Here is an 18,906-nt window from a genome sequence, read left to right as displayed (position 1 = left end):
TGTCTGCTTTGTGCCAAACATATCTTTTGGAATCATGGCCAAAAAGTTCCTCAGACCATACCATAACACATTTCCCCACATGATTTTGGCAGACGATGTAGGGTGTTCACACTTAAGCAACTAATTTTTAATTTTCTTTTTTTTTTTGTTTCCTGTCAAAATAATTTTCAGCTTCTCAATAGATTTGTACACATTAAAAGGTGGAAATACTTCTGCACTGATTTGTATATTTTTTGTCACTATTCTGGTCCCTACACTCTGTACATCCAGCTGCTGCAAGAATTGATAGCTGCTGATAAATGAAGGTGCCTGATGCCATATCCCCCACTAAATCGATATTGATGATCTATCCTATGAATAGGTAATGAATATCATTGTGCTATAAAACCCCCTTAAACGCAGTTCCTTTACATAACTGTAAATCACAACAATTACGATCAGGAAAAAGTACCGTGTTTCTCTGAAAAGAAAGCAGGGTCATAATTTTTGTTCCGAAGGATAGGCTAGGGCTTAGGTCACCAAAAAGTCCTTAAAAGGGAATCTGTCAGGTCCAATCCAATCAAATATGCACCCAGAACCACAAGCAGTTCTGGGTGCATATTACTAATCCATGCCTAACTGTCCCTGTATACACTAGCATAGATAGAAATACTTATTCTAAAGATCTGTTTAAGATCTTTTATCATATGCTAATGAGTGCAGGGACTAGTCCCCTGGGTGTTAATTTCCCTGGCTAGTCAGCTCCATTAGCATGTTAGTACGCCCCTGTGGGCCCCTGTGGGCATGCTAACATGCTAATGAATGTGCAGTGAGATCACTCACCTCACCGCTAGATTTCGGCTCAGTGCGCATGACCCCGGAGTTTGAGTCATGCGCACTATTTCAGTTTGAAGCCAGGACTCGTACACCCGGCTTCGTAGTGCGAATGACCCAAACTCCAGGGTCATGCGCACTGAGCCGAAATCCAGCGGTGAGGTGAGCGAGATCATCCTATGACGCTGCGTCTTCATTAGCATGATAGCACACCCACAGGAGTGTACTAACATGCTAATGGGGCCAACTAGCAAGGGAAGCAACGCCCTCGGGACTAGTCCCTGCGCTCATTAGCATACGGTAAAATCTTTATAAATGCTTTTTCTATTTCTTTATCTATGCTAGTGTATACAGGGACAGTTAGGCAGGGATTAGCAATATACACCCAGAACTGCTCATGTCTTGGGTGCATATTGCACCCGACAGGTTCCCTTTAACCTTTGGACAGAAACGCTGGGGGTCCCAGTGCTATGAAATTGCCCAGTTTGATCTCCCTACCCCCCAACGTCAATCCTGAATACAAGCCTGTCTGCTTACTAGGGCAGTTGAGACCTTTGGTGACTTCAGACTAATGTGAGCATGATGTCACCAAAAGGACCTCAATCAGTCTTAACCATTGAATAGAAATGCTGGGGGCCCTTAAGAAATTGCCCAGTTTGACTCCCCACAATGCTGGCTCTGACAATCTAGGTCTTATTTTTGGACTAGGGCTTCAAGCAAACTCCAAAAATAATTTAATTTAATAATAATTTTATTCATTTATATAGCGCTATTAATTCCGCAGCGCTTTACATACATCGGCATCACTGTCCCCATTGGGGCTCACAATCTACAGTCCCTATCTGTATGTTTTTGGAGCGTGGGAGGAAACTGGAGAACTCGGGAGGAAACCCACGCAAACACGGGGAGAACATACAAACTCCTTGTAGATGTTGCTCTTGGTGGGATTTGAACCCAGGACCCCAACGCTGCAAGGCTGCAGTGCTAACCTCTGGGCCACCACAAGACTGCAGTGCTAACCACTGAGCCACCACAAGACTGCAGTGCTAACCACTGAGCCACCACAAGACTGCAGTGCTAACCACTGAGCCACCACAAGACTGCAGTGCTAACCACTGAGCCACCACAAGACTGCAGTGCTAACCACTGAGCCACCACAAGACTGCAGTGCTAACCACTGAGCCACCACAAAACCGCAGTGCTAACCACTGAGCCACCACAAAACTGCAGTGCTAACCACTGAGCCACCGTGCCGTCCTGTAAAATCATGCTATGGCTTATTTTTCGGAAAACACAGTAATAGGATTATTATTTTCCAGCATCGAAGCCCCATTACCTTAACTGTGAGACCAATGCTGGCAGGCTGTTTTGGAGTAAGGGTTCTGAAAATACCAAGTTTTCGAAGAGATGCTTGTTGTGCAGTTCCCAGGTCACCTGGAATTTCTTCAAATGTTCATTTTCCTAAAAATATTCATAAAAAAACCTGCAAATTAAAACTGCACAAAGCCCTCACCTGCCACGAGGAGGACAGAGATCAGGGCTGACAACACGGAGACGCATCATGTTCTTACCAAAGTGATGAGGAAGGTGCCGATTGTGCATGCCGCCTGACAGAGGGCGCTGTACTCTTCTAGGAGGAGGGAGATGAACTGGTGAGCTTGGGGGGGTTTGTTTGGGGTCACCTTAAAGCCCAATGACAAATGCTTGAGTAGCCGGACTTTCATCTCCAGGACGTATTCTCTCGCTTGTTGCTCCAAGCGTTGATACAACTGGTAAGGGTCCCGTTCACACAACCTGCAGAGGAGGCCGGAAAAGCCAAAGTGTGATTGTAGGGAATAATCAAATTACATTCCTTGTGGGGAAAAGGAATAATAAAGTGTTTATAGGCGATATGTAGTGCTATGGAATATGCCGGTAATGTTACATGCCAGGCAAGGCAATATACGGGTGCACCTAATGGAGAGAGGTGCAACAAATAATTGTAAGATGGACACACCAAAACTTGTGAATGAGGGGGGGTATTTTTCATGTTTTTTTGGCGTAAGAATTACTGCACCACAATTGTGAAAAAAGTATACAGTAGGGCTGAGCGGGCTCGTGCTGTAAATGTCCGGATCCGCGCGGTTTCAGCACTATTCCCGGGCCCGGGATTCCGGCTGCACGATCCGGAACCGGAATTTAATAAAAAAATGAAGAAAAAAAAAAAAAAACAATAAATAAATAGCGTTTCATACTTACCAGACTCTGTCATGGCGGCACACTTACTTCCGGGTCGCGCTTTCACTTCCTGTGCTGTCACACAGCTTTCCGTGTTTTCCCCGCCCACCGGCCGTTCTCTCAGCTGTGATTGGTTCCTGGTTGACGCTCCCCCAGCCTGTGACAGTGTCTGCCATGCAGTCATCGCTTATCGCGGTCAGTACTACGCTGCACTCAGAGCGGGCGGTCGTGCTCTATGGCTGCTCGCTCTAACATGTAGCAGAGCTGAAGCGGCGTGGGACTTCTCCTGTGGATTACGTCGGAACTGCAGGGTGTTTGGGGGTTAATAAAGTGGTGAAGGAGGAGTGTTTTGTATTTTATTTCAAATAAAGGATTTTTCTGTGTCTATGCTTATTACTGTCACTTACAGGTTTGTGTGATGCAGGTATCTGATAGACGCCTGTACCATCACACAAGCTTAGAATTTAGCAGCAGCTGTGTGCCGCTATTAACCCTTGCTATTACCCCGACTGGCACTGCATCACGCCAGCGGGAAGAGCCGGTATCGCACCGGTATGTCGCATCTAACAGATGCGACATACCGGACGGCTGCGGGCTGAGGATATACCAGCCCCCGGCCAGCGTTATCTTGGCTGGATGTGAAGATTAGGGGGACCGCACGTCTTTTTTTTTTTTTGTTTTTTTTTACTTTCACCGGAATCACAGGTGCGAGGGGCTCTGGCAGCACCCGGCAGCCTCGCACGTGTGACTCCAGGCACTGGATAAACAGCACAGATACTGCGCGACGGCTGGGGCTGCAGCCGAGCACTATAACTGTGCTGCCGAGTGTGTTTACCACAGTGACCGACAGTGCACTGCTTTCCCCGCCCACCGGCCATCCTGGCGCCTGTGATTGGTTGCAGTTAGCTGCCACGCTGCCACTCCGGATGGGGCGTGTATCTGCAACCAACACACGCCGAATATTGAATTGTTGGCTCCGGAAGGTAACAGCGTGACCCGGAAGGAGTGTGTCGCCATGACAGCGCCTCGGTGAGTATGCCACGCTCGTTCCCAGCCCCCTAGCCCCTTCACAAACGTTTTAACCCTCCGGATTCCGGTCCCCATTGACTTATATGGGCACCGGATTCCGGAGCGGATCGGACTTATTTTTAAGTCTGTTAATGACCCGCCGGCCCCGGATTATTGCCTTCCCGCTTAACTCTAGTATACAGTTTTTATTACAAAAAATACAAAATACTGGAAATCACATGTCATTGCAGTTCGTGATTAGACATACATATTTAATTGGATTTTAACTGAGACAGAGAAAAGAAGGTCACAGGGAGGAAGACAGGCTACCCCTTAATTTCTATGCAGGGAACAGGATAGTTAGATTAATTCCAGATGGCCATATAAATAACCAGAGAAGCATAGGTATATCCCCTAAGATAGTGGAGTAATGCAGTGCTTATACTGTCAGCCTCACATGTGGACCCGGTCCCTTTTTTTTTTTCCCAAATAATTGTAAGATGGGTATGTATTAGGCTACATGCCTTTATTAACCCTTTAAGTCATATGATGGCTCCATGACTTTGATGCAGGTTCAGAAGCAAAGCCCGCATCTTTGCCGGCAGATGATGCCCGTGATATTCAGCAATCAAGTGCCACTAAAAGCTGTGGGTGAAGAGGAGCTTTACTGGGGGCGGATAACCTGTTACATGCCAATGGCAATCGGTGACAGCGGAATGTACAATCCAAGGGGGACGTGCTGTACTTACCACTCATCCAAGGGGTTGCTAGAGACCCTCATGTCTATTATCATGATAGTATTCTTATGACAACAAGCCTGTGGCTGGTCTTCATAGACCACAATGATTTTTGCTACAGACAGCAATACTGTGGTATTAGTGTTTACAGTTCTATCAGACTATTGCATGTGCAAGTCCTCTAAGGAGATTACAAAATACAGGCAGTTAAAAGTTAAACCATTTTAAAATATAAAAAAAAAAAAAAAAAAATTCAAATTACCCCTTTTCCCATAAAAAAAAAAAAACGAACAAAACTACAAACACAAGAACAAAAAAAAGCCAAAAAGACCAAAAAAAGGAGACCCAAAAAAAAAAAAAGAAAAAAAATAGAAAAGAAGGGAATTTTGTTTACTTACCGTAAATTCCTTTTCTTCTAGCTCCAATTGGGAGACCCAGACAATTGGGTGTATAGCTATTGCCTCTGGAGGCCACACAAAGTATTACACTTAAAAGTGTAAGGCCCCTCCCCTTCTGGCTATACACCCCCAGTGGGATCACTGGCTCACCAGTTTTAGTGCCAAAGCAAGAAGGAGGAAAGCCAATAACTGGTTTAAAGACCAATTCAATCCGAGGAAACATCGGAGAACTGAACCATACCACATGAACAACATGTGTACCCGAAAAAACAGAAAAACCCCGAGAAAACAGGGCGGGTGCTGGGTCTCCCAATTGGAGCTAGAAGAAAAGGAATTTACGGTAAGTAAACAAAATTCCCTTCTTCTTTGTCGCTCCATTGGGAGACCCAGACAATTGGGATGTCCAAAAGCAATCCCTGGGTGGGTAAAAGAATACCTCATGATAGGGCCGTCAAACGGCCCTCTCCTACAGGTGGCCAACCGCCGCCTGAATGACTTATCTACCTAGGCTGGCGTCTGCCGAAGCGTAGGTATGCATCTGATAATGCTTGGTAAAAGTAAGTAGACTCGACCAGGTGGGTGCCTGACACACCTGCTGAGCCGTAGCCTGGTGCCGTAATGCCCAGGATGCACCCACGGCTCTGGTAGAATGGGCCTTCGGCCTTGAGAGAACCAGAAGCCCAGTAGAACTGTAGGTTTCAAGAATTGGTTCCTCGAGCCCCCGAGCAAGGGTGGATCTGGAAGCTTGCGACTGTTTACGCCGACCAGCGACAAGGACAAAGAGTGCATCCGGGTGGCGCAGGAGCGCCATGCGGGAAGTAGAACCTGAGTGCTCTCACCAGAACCAACAGATGCAAATCTTTCTGAAATTGATGGACTGGACGAGGACACAAAGAAGGTGAGGTGATATCCTGATTGATATGAAAATGGGATACCACCTTAGGGAGAAATTCCGGAACCGGACGCAGAACTACCCTGTCCTGGTGAAGGACCAGGAAGGGAGTTTGTATGAGAGCGTTGCTAGCTCGGAAACTCTCCTAAGAGACGAGACCGTTACTAGAAGGCCACTTCCCGTGAAAAACGGGAAGGGAGACATCCTTCAAAGGCTCGAAAGGCGGCATCTGGAGAGCAATTAGAACCTTGTTCAGATCTCAGGGCTCTAACGGCCGCTTGTACGGAGTGCTGAGAAGACAAACTCCCCGTAGGAACGTGCGTACCTGAGGAAGTCGTCGTTTCTGAAAAAATACAGATAGCGCTGAGACTTGTCCCTAAAGGGAACTGAGCGACAACCCATTTTCCTACCTAGATTGCAGGAAGGAAGGAAACATAGACGATGCAACCGGCCAGGGAGAAACACCCTGCGCCGAGCACCGAGATAAGAACATCTTCCACGTCCTGTGGTCAATCTTGGCGGACGTTGGTATGCTAGCCTGTCTCATGGTGGCAACCACGTCCTGAGGTAATCCTGACGACACTAGGTTCCAGGACTCAATGCCACACCATCCGGTTGAGGGCCGTAGAATTCAAATGGAAGAATGGCCCTTGAGACAGCCAGTCTGATTGGTCTGGTAGTGCCCCCGGTTAGCCTACCGTGAGGCACCACAGAACCGAGTACCACAACATCCTCGGCCAATTTGTAGCGACGAGGATGGCGCGGCCGCAGTCGGTCTTGATCTAGCGCAGTACTCTGGGCAACAATGCCAGAGGTGGCACCTAAGGTAGCTGGAACTGCGACCAATGCTGAACTGAGGCGTTTGCCGCCAGAGCTCGATGATTGTGAAACCGTGCCATGAAGCTGGCACATTGTTGTTGTGCCGTGACGCCATTAGATCGACGTCCGGCCTCTGTCAGCGGCGCCAGATCTCCTGAAACCCGTCCGGGTGAGGAGACCATACTCTTTCGGCCACACCTCAGCGACTTAGGAAGTCAGCTTCCTAGTTTCCACACTTGGGATGTGAATTGTGGATATGGTGGATGCCGCGTCTTCCACCCACATCAGAACCTGCCGGACTTCCTGGAAGGCTTGCCGGTTGCGCGTTCTTCCTTGGTGGTTGATGTATGCCACCGCTGTGGAGCTGTCCGACTGAAGTCGGATATGCTTGCTTTCCAGCCGCTGTTGGAAGGATTGTAGGGCAAGATACACTGCTCTGTGTTCAAGAACATTGATCTGAAGAGTGGACTCTTGCTGAGTCCACGTACCCTGAGCGCTATAGTGGAGAAAAAACTGCTCCCCACCCTGATAGACTCGCGTCTGTCGTAACTATCGCCCAGGACGGGGATAGGAAGGACCTTCTTGTTGACCAAGAGGTGAGAAGAAGCCACCACCGTAGAGATTCCTTGGCCGCCTGAGAAAGAACGACGACTCTGTTGAGGGACGTCGACTCCTCGTCCCATTGGCGGAGAATGTCCTATTGTAGTGGACGCAGTAAAACTGCGCGAAAGGAACTGCCTCCATTGCTACCCTCTTACGTAGGAAATGCATGAGGCGTCTCAATGTGTGCGACTGGTTCTTAAAGAAGAGCTTGCAGCCCGTAGTGAATGCTGTTTGTCTAGCGGCAGCTTCACTATCGCTGAGAGAGTAAGAAACTCTATGCCTAGATATGTTATCGATAGGGTCGGGGTCGGATCTGACTTTAAAAAGTTGATGATCCACCCAAAACTCTAGAGAGTCTCCAGCGCAACGTTCGGGCAGTGTTGGCATGTTTCCTAGGAGAGTGCCTTGACAAGTAGATCGTCTAAATACGGGACCACAGAGTGACCCTGAGAGTGCAGGACTGTGACTACTGCTGCCCTGACCTTGGCGAAGACCAGTTGGACTGTCGCTAGCCGGAAGGTAGAGCTACGAACAGAGGGTGTTCGTCTCCTATAACGAAGCGTAGAAACGCTAGTGCTCTGGATCAATCGGCACGTGTGGATAAGCATCCTTGATGCCTAATGATGCTAGGAAATATCCTTGGGACCTTGAGGCGATGACATGGCGGAGGGATTCCATCCGGAACCGCCTGGTGTCCACGAGCTTGCTGAGCATTTTTAGATCCAGAACGGGACGGAACGGCCCGTTGTTATAGGTACCGCAAAGAATTTGGGGTAAAAACCGTGACCTTGTTCCTGAAGAGGAACGGGGGTCATCACTCTTTCTGCCTATAGAGTGCACCCTGTTTGCAGAAGAGCAGCGGCCCGGCCGGGAGGTGGACGAGAAGTGAGCTCTATCCTGTACCCGTGAGACAGAATGTCTCACACTCAATGGTCATTGACCTATGGCAGCTAAATATCGCCAAGGCGGGAGAGCCTGCTACCGACCGAGGCCGCAAGTCATGAGGAAGCCGCCTTGGAAGCGGGTTTTCAGACTGTCGCGTTTTTGGGCGAGACTGAGCCCGCTAAGAATCTTAGCTCCTCTGATCCTTTTGAGTCCACATTGGACGAGGAAAAATGGGACCTGCCCGAGCCTCGAAAAGGCCGAAAACCCCGACTGCCTCTTGCTCTGTTGGGGTTTGTTGTGTCCGGGCTGAGGAAAGGATGAATCCTTACCCCTGGACTGTTTGATGGTTACATCCAACGCTCACCAGTCGGTCAGCAGAAAAAGGCAACTGGTTAGGCAACCTTTTTTGGAAGCAGAATCTGCCTTCCATTCACTTAACGAGCAGACCAGGCTCTGCTTAAAAACACGGAGTAGCGGAGGCTACCGCCGCACGGTTCGCAGAGTCCAGGACAACCTGAATCGCGTAAGAAACAAATGCAGACATTTGAGAGGTTAAGGATGCCACCTGCGGCACAGATGTACGTGTAACCGTGTCAATCTGTGTAAGACAAGCTGAAATAGCTTGGAGTGCCCCAAGGGAGAGAATGCCGGAGCCAACGGTGCGCCGACAGCCTCATAGATGGCTTTCGACCAGAGATCCATCTGTCTGTCAGTGGCATCTTTGAGTTTGCAGTTCCATCTCCCACTGCAACTATGGATCTAGCTACAAGCCTGGAGATTGGAGGATGCCGCTCGGGACATTGGGTCCAGTCCTTGACCAAGTCAGGGGACAGGGATAACGTGTATCCTAAGCCGTTTGGAGAAGCGCATATCTGGATAAGCGTGGTGTTCCTGGACTGCCTCTCTGAAGGCAGAGTGGTCCAGAAAAATACGTGAAGCTGACTCCTCCACTGGAGGAGCTGTGAGAAATAACCCACATTCTATAGATGGACGCTATAAGATTATTTACTATGGCGTCACAATCAGGTGTATCCAGATTGAGAGCGGTCTCAGGATCAGAATCCTGAGCCGCTACTTCCGCCTCATTACACAGCGAGTCCTTCTGTTAGGACCCTGATGAAACCGAGGCCGCTCATAGCGAGCCCACTTAGGCTGTCTGGGACTGACGTCCGTGCAGAGCCGTGACTCTGGGATGCGTGTGACATTCCCGGAGCTGTTAGTTATTCACACTGAGGGGGGCCATGGATCAATGATTCAACAGTGCCCATATTGTGAGAGACATGTCCGGACTGCTAGGCTTCTAGTATCATAGCCATAGTCTCAGAAAAACTGTCAGTAAATACTGCAGACACCGTCCTCATCCCCTGGCCATTAGTGCATACAATGGGAGTCTATGTACCTGCCGGCCGTATAGCCGTACATGCTGTACCAGCTGCATAGAAAAACATGTGGTTCTGCACCTTTGTTTTACACAGAGAATATGCTGATAACTCCTCCGCATAATCCAGGAGGGTATATACAACGTGCGACCAAACAGTGCAATGTATATAGTACAAGCATATCTATAAGTGCACTTCTGCACTAGTGGGGTTAGCACCACAGGTGCTGCTTAACGCCTGTTACAGCGATTGTGTGACTATCAGAATGCCAGGGTCTTCCACACTTGTCTCTGTATCGTACAGAAACTGACACTAATGGCTGCCGGTGTCCTTGTAGAGAAGGAAGCCGTGGGCGTGCCTGAGAAAGTGCGGGAATCCGGACTCACAGTGCACACAGTGAGAGGGGTGGAGTATGCAAAACATACTCCAGCTCTCAGCTCTGCTCTATGCAGCGTCACGCCCCTACCCTGACTGTCAGGGCTGTGGGCGGTAACGAAGGGAGCTAGGCCCAGAAGCCGGGGACTCGAGTTAACAGCGCGGCCGCCGTAAAAGCGCGGGCCGCGCTGAAGTCCCCGGCGCACCACAAGTGCCAGCCGCGCCGCAGTTCCAGCGGCCGGCGCGACCGATTCATAGAAGTGGCCAGCGTCCCGCCCCTCTCCTGACTGGCAGGTCTGGGGGCGGGAACGAACGGAAGCAGGCCGCAAAAGCCGGGGACTCTAGTTATCAGCGCGGCCGCCGTAAAAGCGCGGGCCGCGCTGAAGTCCCCGGCGCACCACAAGTGCCAGCCGCGCCGCTGCTGCCTCCTTCGCACAAAGCACAAAACTGGTGAGCCAGTGATCCCACTGGGGGTGTATAGCCAGAAGGGGAGGGGCCTTACACTTTTAAGTGTAATACTTTGTGTGGCCTCCAGAGGCAATAGCTATACACCCAATTGTCTGGGTCTCCCAATGGAGCGACAAAGAAATAAAACATTGGTAGTGCCAAATCTGTAAAGGTCCACGCAAAATAAAAAATGAATTAACCCACTCTGTAAGCAGGTATAACAAGAATCAAATCGCAAGAATTGTGGGCAGTTTTTTGCCACCGCAACAGCAGAAGAAGAAATGCAACAAGAGGAGATTTAATCAAATGTACACCAAAATGGTATCAATAAAAAACAAAAGCTCAATGTACAAAAAAAAAACACCCTCACACAACTCAGTCACCAGAAAACATTAAGAATCTCAGAAAATGGAGACATGAAGAAAATATATTTTTGTATTTTTTTTTCCATCACTGTTCAAAAATAAAACTACGGTATGCATGTTTGATATTGCAGAATCATTTTACCATCTAATATTTACCACCGGAAGAACAATGCAGATAAAAAAAAGAAGGGAATTTTGTTTACTTACCGTAAATTCCTTTTCTTCTAGCTCCAATTGGGAGACCCAGACAATTGGGTGTATAGCTTCTGCCTCCGGAGGCCACACAAAGTATTACACTAAAAGTGTAAAGCCCCTGCCCTTCTGCCTATACACCCCCCGTGCTGCCACGGGCTCCTCAGTTTTGGTGCAAAAGCAAGAAGGAGGAAAAAATTATAAACTGGTTTAAAGTAAATTCAATCCGAAGGAATATCGGAGAACTGAAACCATTCAACGTGAACAACATGTGTACACAAAAACAGGGGCGGGTGCTGGGTCTCCCAATTGGAGCTAGAAGAAAAGGAATTTACGGTAAGTAAAAATTCCCTTCTTTGGCGCTCCATTGGGAGACCCAGACAATTGGGACGTCCAAAAGCAGTCCCTGGGTGGGTAAATAATACCTCATAATAGAGCCGTAACGGCTCCGTCCTACAGGTGGGCAACCGCCGCCTGAAGGACTTGCCTACCTAGGCTGGCATCTGCCGAAGCATAGGTATGCACCTGATAGTGTTTCGTGAAAGTGTGCAGGCTCGACCAGGTAGCTGCCTGACACACCTGCTGAGCCGTAGCCTGGTGTCGCAAGGCCCAGGACGCTCCCACGGCCCTGGTAGAATGGGCCTTCAGCCCTGAGGGAACCGGAAGCCCCGAGGAACGATAAGCTTCGAGAATTGGTTCCATGATCCACCGAGCCAGGGTTGATTTGGAAGCTTGTGTCCCTTTACGCTGGCCAGCGACAAGGACAAAGAGTGCATCCGAGCGGCGCAGGGGCGCTGTACGAGAAGAAGGGAATTTTGTTACTTACCGTAAATTCCTTTTCTTCTAGCTCTTATTGGGAGACCCAGACGATTGGGGTATAGCTACTGCCTCCGGAGGCCACACAAAGCACTACACTAAAAAGTGCTAGGCCCCTCCCCTTCTGGCTATACCCCCCCGTGGTATCACGGGTTCTCCAGTTTTAGTGCCAAAGCAAGAAGGAGGAAAGCCAATAACTGGTTTAAACAAATTAACTCCGAGTAACATCGGAGAACTGAAAAACCGTTCAACATGAACAACATGTGTACCCGCAAACAACAAAAAAATCCCGAAGGACAACAGGGCGGGTGCTGGGTCTCCCAATAAGAGCTAGAAGAAAAGGAATTTACGGTAAGTAACAAAATTCCCTTCTTCTTCAGCGCTCTATTGGGAGACCCAGACGATTGGGACGTCCAAAAGCTGTCCCTGGGTGGGTAAAGAAATACCGCATGTTAGAGCTGCAAAACAGCCCTCCCTTACGGGGGTGTCACTGCCGCCTGCAGGACTCTTCTACCTAAGCTGGCATCCGCCGAAGCATAGGTATGCACCTGATAATGCTTGGTGAAAGTGTGCAGACTGGACCAGGTAGCTGCCTGGCACACTTGTTGAGCCGAAGCCTGGTGTCGTAATGCCCAGGACGCACCCACGGCTCTGGGTGAGTGGGCTTTTAGCCCTGAAGGAACCGGAAGCCCCGCAGAACGGTAGGCCTCTAGAATTGGTTCTTTGATCCATCGAGCCAGGGTGGCTTTAGAAGCCTGCAACCCCTTGCGCGGACCAGCGACAAGGACAAAAAATGCATCGGAACGGCGCATGGGCGCCGTGCGGGAAAAGTAGATTCTGAGTGCTCTCACCAGATCTAACAAACGTAAGTCCTTTCCATACCGGTGAACCGGATGAGGACAAAAGGAAGGCAAGGATATATCCTGATTAAGATGAAATGAAGATACGACCTTAGGGAGAAACTCCGGAATGGTGCGCAGCACTACCTTGTCCTGGTGGAACACCAGGAAGGGAGCCTTGGATGACAGAGCTGCCAGCTCAGACACTCGCCGAAGCGATGTGATCGCAACGAGAAACGCCACCTTCTGTGACAGGCGAGAAAATGAAACTTCCTTCAGAGGCTCGAAAGGCGGCTTCTGGAGAGCAACTAGTACCCTGTTGAGATCCCATGGATCTAACGGCCGCTTGTACGGGGGTACGATATGACAGACCCCCTGTAGGAACGTGCGCACCTTAGAAAGACGTGCTAGACGCTTCCGAAAAAAAAACACGGATAGTGCCGAGACTTGCCCCTTAAGGGAGCCGAGCGACAAGCCCTTTTCTAACCCCGATTGCAGGAAGGAAAGAAAAGTAGGCAATGCAAATGGCCAGGGAGACCCTCCCTGAGCCGAGCACCAGGTTAAGAAAATCTTCCACGTTCTGTGGTAGATCTTAGCAGAAGTGGACTTCCTAGCCTGTTTCATGGTGGCAACGACCCCTTGGGATAATCCTGAAGACGCTAGGATCCAGGACTCAATGGCCACACAGTCAGGTTCAGGGCCGCAGAATTCCGATGGAAAAACGGCCCTTGGGACAGTAAGTCTGGCCGGCCTGGTAGTGACCACGGTCGGCCGACCGTGAGATGCCACAGATCCGGGTACCACGATCTCCTCGGCCAGTCTGGGGCGACGAGTATGACGCGGCTGCAATCGGAACTGATTTTTGCGCAGTACTCTGGGCAAGATTGCCAGAGGTGGAAACACATATGGGAGCCGGAACTGCGACCAATCTTGCACTAAGGCGTCTGCCGCCAGAGCTCTGTGATCGCGCGATCGTGCCATAAATGCCGGGACCTTGTTGTTGTGCCGAGACGCCATTAGGTCGACGTCCGGCACCCCCCAGCGGCGACAGATTTCCTGAAACACGTCCGGGTGAAGGGACCATTCCCCTGCGTCCATACCCTGGCGACTGAGGAAGTCTGCTTCCCAGTTTTCTACGCCCGGGATGTGAACTGCGGATATGGTGGATGCTGTGTCCTCCACCCACATGAGGATTCGCCGGACTTCCTGGAAGGCTTGCCGACTGCGCGTCTCTGCTTGGTGGTTGATGTATGCCACCACTGTGGAGTTGTCCGACTGGAGTCGGATCTGCGCTCTTTCTAGCCACTGCTGGAAAGCTAGTAGGGCAAGATACCCTGCCCTGATTTCCAGAACATTGATCTGAAGGGTGGACTCCTGCTGAGTCCACGTCCCCTGAGCCCTGTGGCGGAGACAAACTGCTCCCCACCCTGACAGACTCGTATCTGTCGTGACTACTGCCCAGGATGGGGGTAGGAAGGATCTTCACTGTGACAATGAGGTGGAAATACGCCACCATTGCAGAGAGTCCTTGGCCGTCTGGGAAAAGGAGACTTTCCTGTCCAGGGAGGTTGACTGCCCGTCCCATTGGCGGAGAATGTCCCATTGAAGTTGGCGCAGATGAAACTGCGCAAAGGGAACTGCCTCCATGGCTGCCACCATCTTCCCTAGGAAGTGCATGAGGCGCCTTAAGGGGTGCGACTGGCCTTGAAGGAGAGACTGCACCTCTGTCTGCAGTGAACGCTGCTTGTTCAGCGGAAGCTTCACTATCGCTGATAGAGTGTGAAACTCCATGCCGAGATACGTTAGTGATTGAGTCGGTGACAGATTTGACCTTGCCAAATTGATGATCCACCCGAAAGTCTGGAGAGTCTCCAGCGTAACATTCAGGCTGCGTTGGCATGCCTCGAGGGAGGGTGCTTTGACGAGTAGATCGTCCAAGTAAGGGATCACCGAGTGTCCCTGAGAGTGCAAGACTGCTACCACTGCTGCCATGATCTTGGTGAACACCCGTGGGGCTGTCGCCAGACCGAATGGCAGAGCTACGAACTGAAGATGGTCGTCTCTTATCACAAAACGTAGAAAACGTTGGTGTTCCGTAGCAATTGGCACGTGGAGATAGGCATCTTTGATGTCTGTTGAGGCAAGGAAGTCTCCTCGAGACATTGAGGTAATGACGGATCGGAGGGATTCCATCCGGAACCGCCTGGCGTGCACATGATTGTTGAGCAGTTTTAGGTCCAGAACAGGACGGAAGGAGCCGTCCTGTTTTGGAGCCACAAAGAGATTGGAGTACAAACCCTCGCCCTCGTTCCTGAGGGGGGACAGGGATCACCACTCCTTCTGCTCTTAGAGCGTCCACCGCCTGCAGCAGGGCATCTGCTCGGTGGGGAGGTGGGGCCGTTCTGAATAATGGAGTCGGAGGACGAGAACAGAACACTGTCCTGTGCACGTGAGCACAATGTCCGTCACCCACCGGTCTGTGACCTGTGGCAGCTAAATGTCGCCAAAGGCGGGGGAGTCTGCCATCAACCGCGGATGCGGAGAGAGAGAGAGAGAGAGCTGAGAGTCATGAGGAGACCGCCTTGGTAGCGGTTCCTCCGGCTGCCTTCCTTGGGCGTGATTGAGCCCGGCCGGAATCTGAGCCCGTCTGAGGTTTTGTAGCCCTTTTGCACGAGGACAATTGGGACCTGCCCGAGCTTGGGAAGGACCGAAACCTCGACTGTACTTTTAGGACAGCTTTAATAGGGTAAGTCGCAGTGCAGACATTGCGGGGTTACGGACGCCTCTGCGGTACAGATGTACATGTGCTCAAGGCCAGCTGCGCAAGAACAGCTGAACAGGTTAGGTTGCCTATACGGCTGTGAATGCCGGAGCAACCGACACGCCGATAGCCTCCTAGACAGATTTCAACCAGAGTCCATCTGTCTGTGAATGGCAACTTTAAGTGAAGCCCCATCTCCAGTGCAACTATGTCTCTAGACGCAAGCCTGGAGATTGGAGAATCCACCTTTGGACCCTGGGTCCAGCGCTTGACCACGTCAGGGGAAAAGGGATAACGTGTATCTTTAAAAAACGTTTGGAGAAAACGCTTATCTGGTAAGCGTGGTGTTTCTGGACTGCTTCTCTGAAGTCAGCGTGGCCAGAAAAATACTCCATATCCGTTTGAGATACTGAAAAGGGACTTCTCCTGCTGTGAAGCTGACTCCTCCACTGGGGGAGCTGAGGGAGAAAGATCCAACCTTCCATTGATGGACGCTATAGGATCATTCCGTATGGCGTTACCATCCGGTGTATCCGGATTGAGAGCGATGTCAGGATCAAAGTCCTGGAGAGCTGCCTTATCATACAGAGAGTCCTCCTGGGACCCCCCCGTTCCAAATGAGGTTGGTCAGGAAGATTGCCCATGGCCTGTCTGGACTGCAAGTCTCTATCTTATGACAATATATCTGTCGAAACTGCAACTCCGTCCCTGTCCTTGGACAGGGTTGACAGGTGGTTTCTTTGGCCACGACTAGTAGAGACCCCGGCAGACGAAGTGCTAGAGACCCCGGCAGACGAAGTGCTACAGGGGAGCATGCACACAATGGGACGGTGTCATGAATAGCATCCCATGAAGTAAAAACAGCACTGAAAATCTGTGTTGCTTTTTTGCCGCTGCCAACTAGCCATCTAGAAGTATATAGCCAAGAATGGTGACCGTACAGTGCAATGTATAGCATACAAGCATAAAGTACAAATGAACACTGCAGCACAAGCAATACAAGCAGCATAGAAGCCTATGCCCTGGCACCCCTGCTCTTCTGCTGCTGTAGACTAGTCATCTAGGGGAATATAGCCCAGAAGAGTGACCATACAGTGCGATGCATAGCATACAAGCACAAGTACAAATGCACACTGCAGCCCATGCAATACAAGCAGCATAGAAAAAAACCTGTGCCCCAGCACCCTTGGTTTTCTGCTGCTGTAGTCTAGCCATTCCAGGAGAATATAGCTAAGACTAGCGACTGTACAGTGCAATGTATAGCATACAAGCATAAATACAAATGAACACTTCAGTACGTGCAATACAAGCAGCCTAGAAAGCCTGTGCCTTAGCACACCTGCTTTCCTGCTGCTGATGTGTCGCTCCCCCAGCGGGCATATAGCGACCTATGCAGTTAAAATACACATGTACACACTGCAGTATATATTGGGGTCAGCACTATGTGTGCCGCTTACCGCCCGCCTATAAGCGGGTGTATGGTCGCCATAGTCCTGCCTGGTTGCCGAAAGTCCGAGCTCGGACTGCAGTAATGGCTGCCGGCGTCTTCCCCAGCTCGTGTGAGGAGGGGCGGGCCGTGGGCGTGCCCCAAGTCAGAGCGGGAATCCGGCGTCCGACAGTGTGCAGTGAGAGGGCTGGAGCATGTAAATAAGGCTCCAGCCCTCGGCGCTGCTGATTGCTCAGCGCCTGTCCCCTTCCCTGAGTGACAGGGAGGGGGCGGGAACGAAGCGGCACTAGGCCGCAGAAGCCGGGGACTGGATTTATAAGCGCCGCCGCCGTAAAAGCGCGGTCGGCGCCCAGTCCCCGGCGAACTACAAGTCCCAGCCGCGCCGCCGCTCCCGGAGCGTCCGGCGCGGTAGTTCCCAATACACAAAGTCACTCAGCAAAGCTGCAGTGACTGTAACCCTTTACTGTCCCCGGCGCACTAGCACACCCAGCAAGTCTGGAGTGTGCTGTGTCTGTGTGTCCGGGGACACAGAGTACCTGTAATGGTGCAGGGCCATGTCCCTGAACGGTACTCCAGCTCCGTATCCAGCAGGTTCAAATGGGTCTGTGGATGGAGCCCGGCGTCAGAGCTTTGAGGCCGGCAGGATCCCACTTCCTCAGAGCCCCTCAGGGGGATGTGGAAGGAAAGCAGCATGTGGGCTCCAGCCTCCGTACCAGCAATAGGTACCTCAACCTTACAACACCATCAACGGGTGAGAAGGGAGCATGCTGGGGGCCCTATATGGGCCCTCTTTTCTTCCATCCGAAATAGTCAGCAGCTACTGCTGACTAAAATCTGTGGAGCTATGCATGGATGTCTGACCTCCTTCGCACAAAGCTTGAAAACTGGAGAACCCGTGATACCACGGGGGGGTATAGCCAGAAGGGGAGGGGCCTAGCACTTTTTAGTGTAGTGCTTTGTGTGGCCTCCGGAGGCAGTAGCTATACCCCAATCGTCTGGGTCTCCCAATAGAGCGCTGAAGAAATGTAGAGTCTGAGTGCTCTCACCAGATCTAACAAGTGCAAATCCTTTTCACATTGGTGAACTGGATGAGGGTAAAAAGAAGGTAAGGAGATATCCTGATTGAGATGAAAGGGGGATACCACCTTAGGGAGGAATTCCGGAACCGGACGCAGAACCACCTTGTCCTGGTGAAACACCAGGAAAGGAGCTTTGCATGACAACGCTGCTAGCTCAGACACTCTCCGAAGTGAAGTGACTGCTACTAGAAAAACCACTTTCTGCGAAAGGCGTGCGAGCGAAATATCCCTCATTGGCTCGAACGGTGGTTTCTGAAGAACCATCAGCACCCTGTTCAGATCCCAGGGTTCTAACAGACGCTTGTAAGGAGGGACGATGTGACAAACCCCTTGCAGGAACGTGCGTACCTGTGGGAGTCTGGCCAGGCGCTTCTGAAAAAACACAGAGAGCGCAGAGACTTGTCCCTTAAGGGAGCCTAGCGACAAACCCTTTTCCAATCCGGATTGAAGAAAGGACAGAAAAGTGGGCAAGGCAAATGGCCAGGGAGAGAAACCTTGAGCAGAGCACCACGACAGGAAAATTTTCCACGTCCTGTGGTAGATCTTGGCGGACGTTGGTTTCCTAGCCTGTCTCATGGTGGCAATGACCTCTTGAGATAATCCTGAAGACGCTAAGATCCAGGACTCAATGGCCACACAGTCAGGTTGAGGGCCGCAGAATTCAGATGGAAAAACGGCCCTTGAGACAGCAAGTCTGGTCGGTCTGGCAGTGCCCACGGTTGGCCGACCGTGAGATGCCACAGATCCGGGTACCACGACCTCCTCGGCCAGTCTGGAGCGACGAGGATGGCGCGGCGGCAGTCGGCCCTGATCTTGCGTAACACTCTGGGCAAC

At 50.8% G+C, this 18,906-nt stretch overlaps 1 protein-coding gene across 2 annotated transcripts in view; it reads right to left on the bottom strand.

Moving 5' to 3' along the window:
- The window catches only part of FAM193A (family with sequence similarity 193 member A), a 239,018-nt gene that overhangs the window by 157,247 nt on the left and 62,865 nt on the right, over positions 1–18,906 (bottom strand). For both annotated transcript variants that reach the window (XM_075346817.1, XM_075346818.1), the window contains exons 6-7: positions 2,385–2,607; positions 2,150–2,274 (exon numbers count right to left, since the gene is read on the bottom strand). In XM_075346817.1, the coding sequence (XP_075202932.1) occupies positions 2,150–2,274; positions 2,385–2,607 (348 nt within the window). The remainder of the gene's footprint in view (positions 1–2,149; positions 2,275–2,384; positions 2,608–18,906) is intronic.

The sequence above is a fragment of the Anomaloglossus baeobatrachus genome, chromosome 1 (genome assembly GCF_048569485.1).
Source record: "Anomaloglossus baeobatrachus isolate aAnoBae1 chromosome 1, aAnoBae1.hap1, whole genome shotgun sequence".
Taxonomy (NCBI): Eukaryota; Metazoa; Chordata; class Amphibia; order Anura; family Aromobatidae; genus Anomaloglossus; species Anomaloglossus baeobatrachus.
Note: the sequence above shows the minus strand (reverse complement) of the source record. Positions and strands in the feature narration are given on the sequence as shown.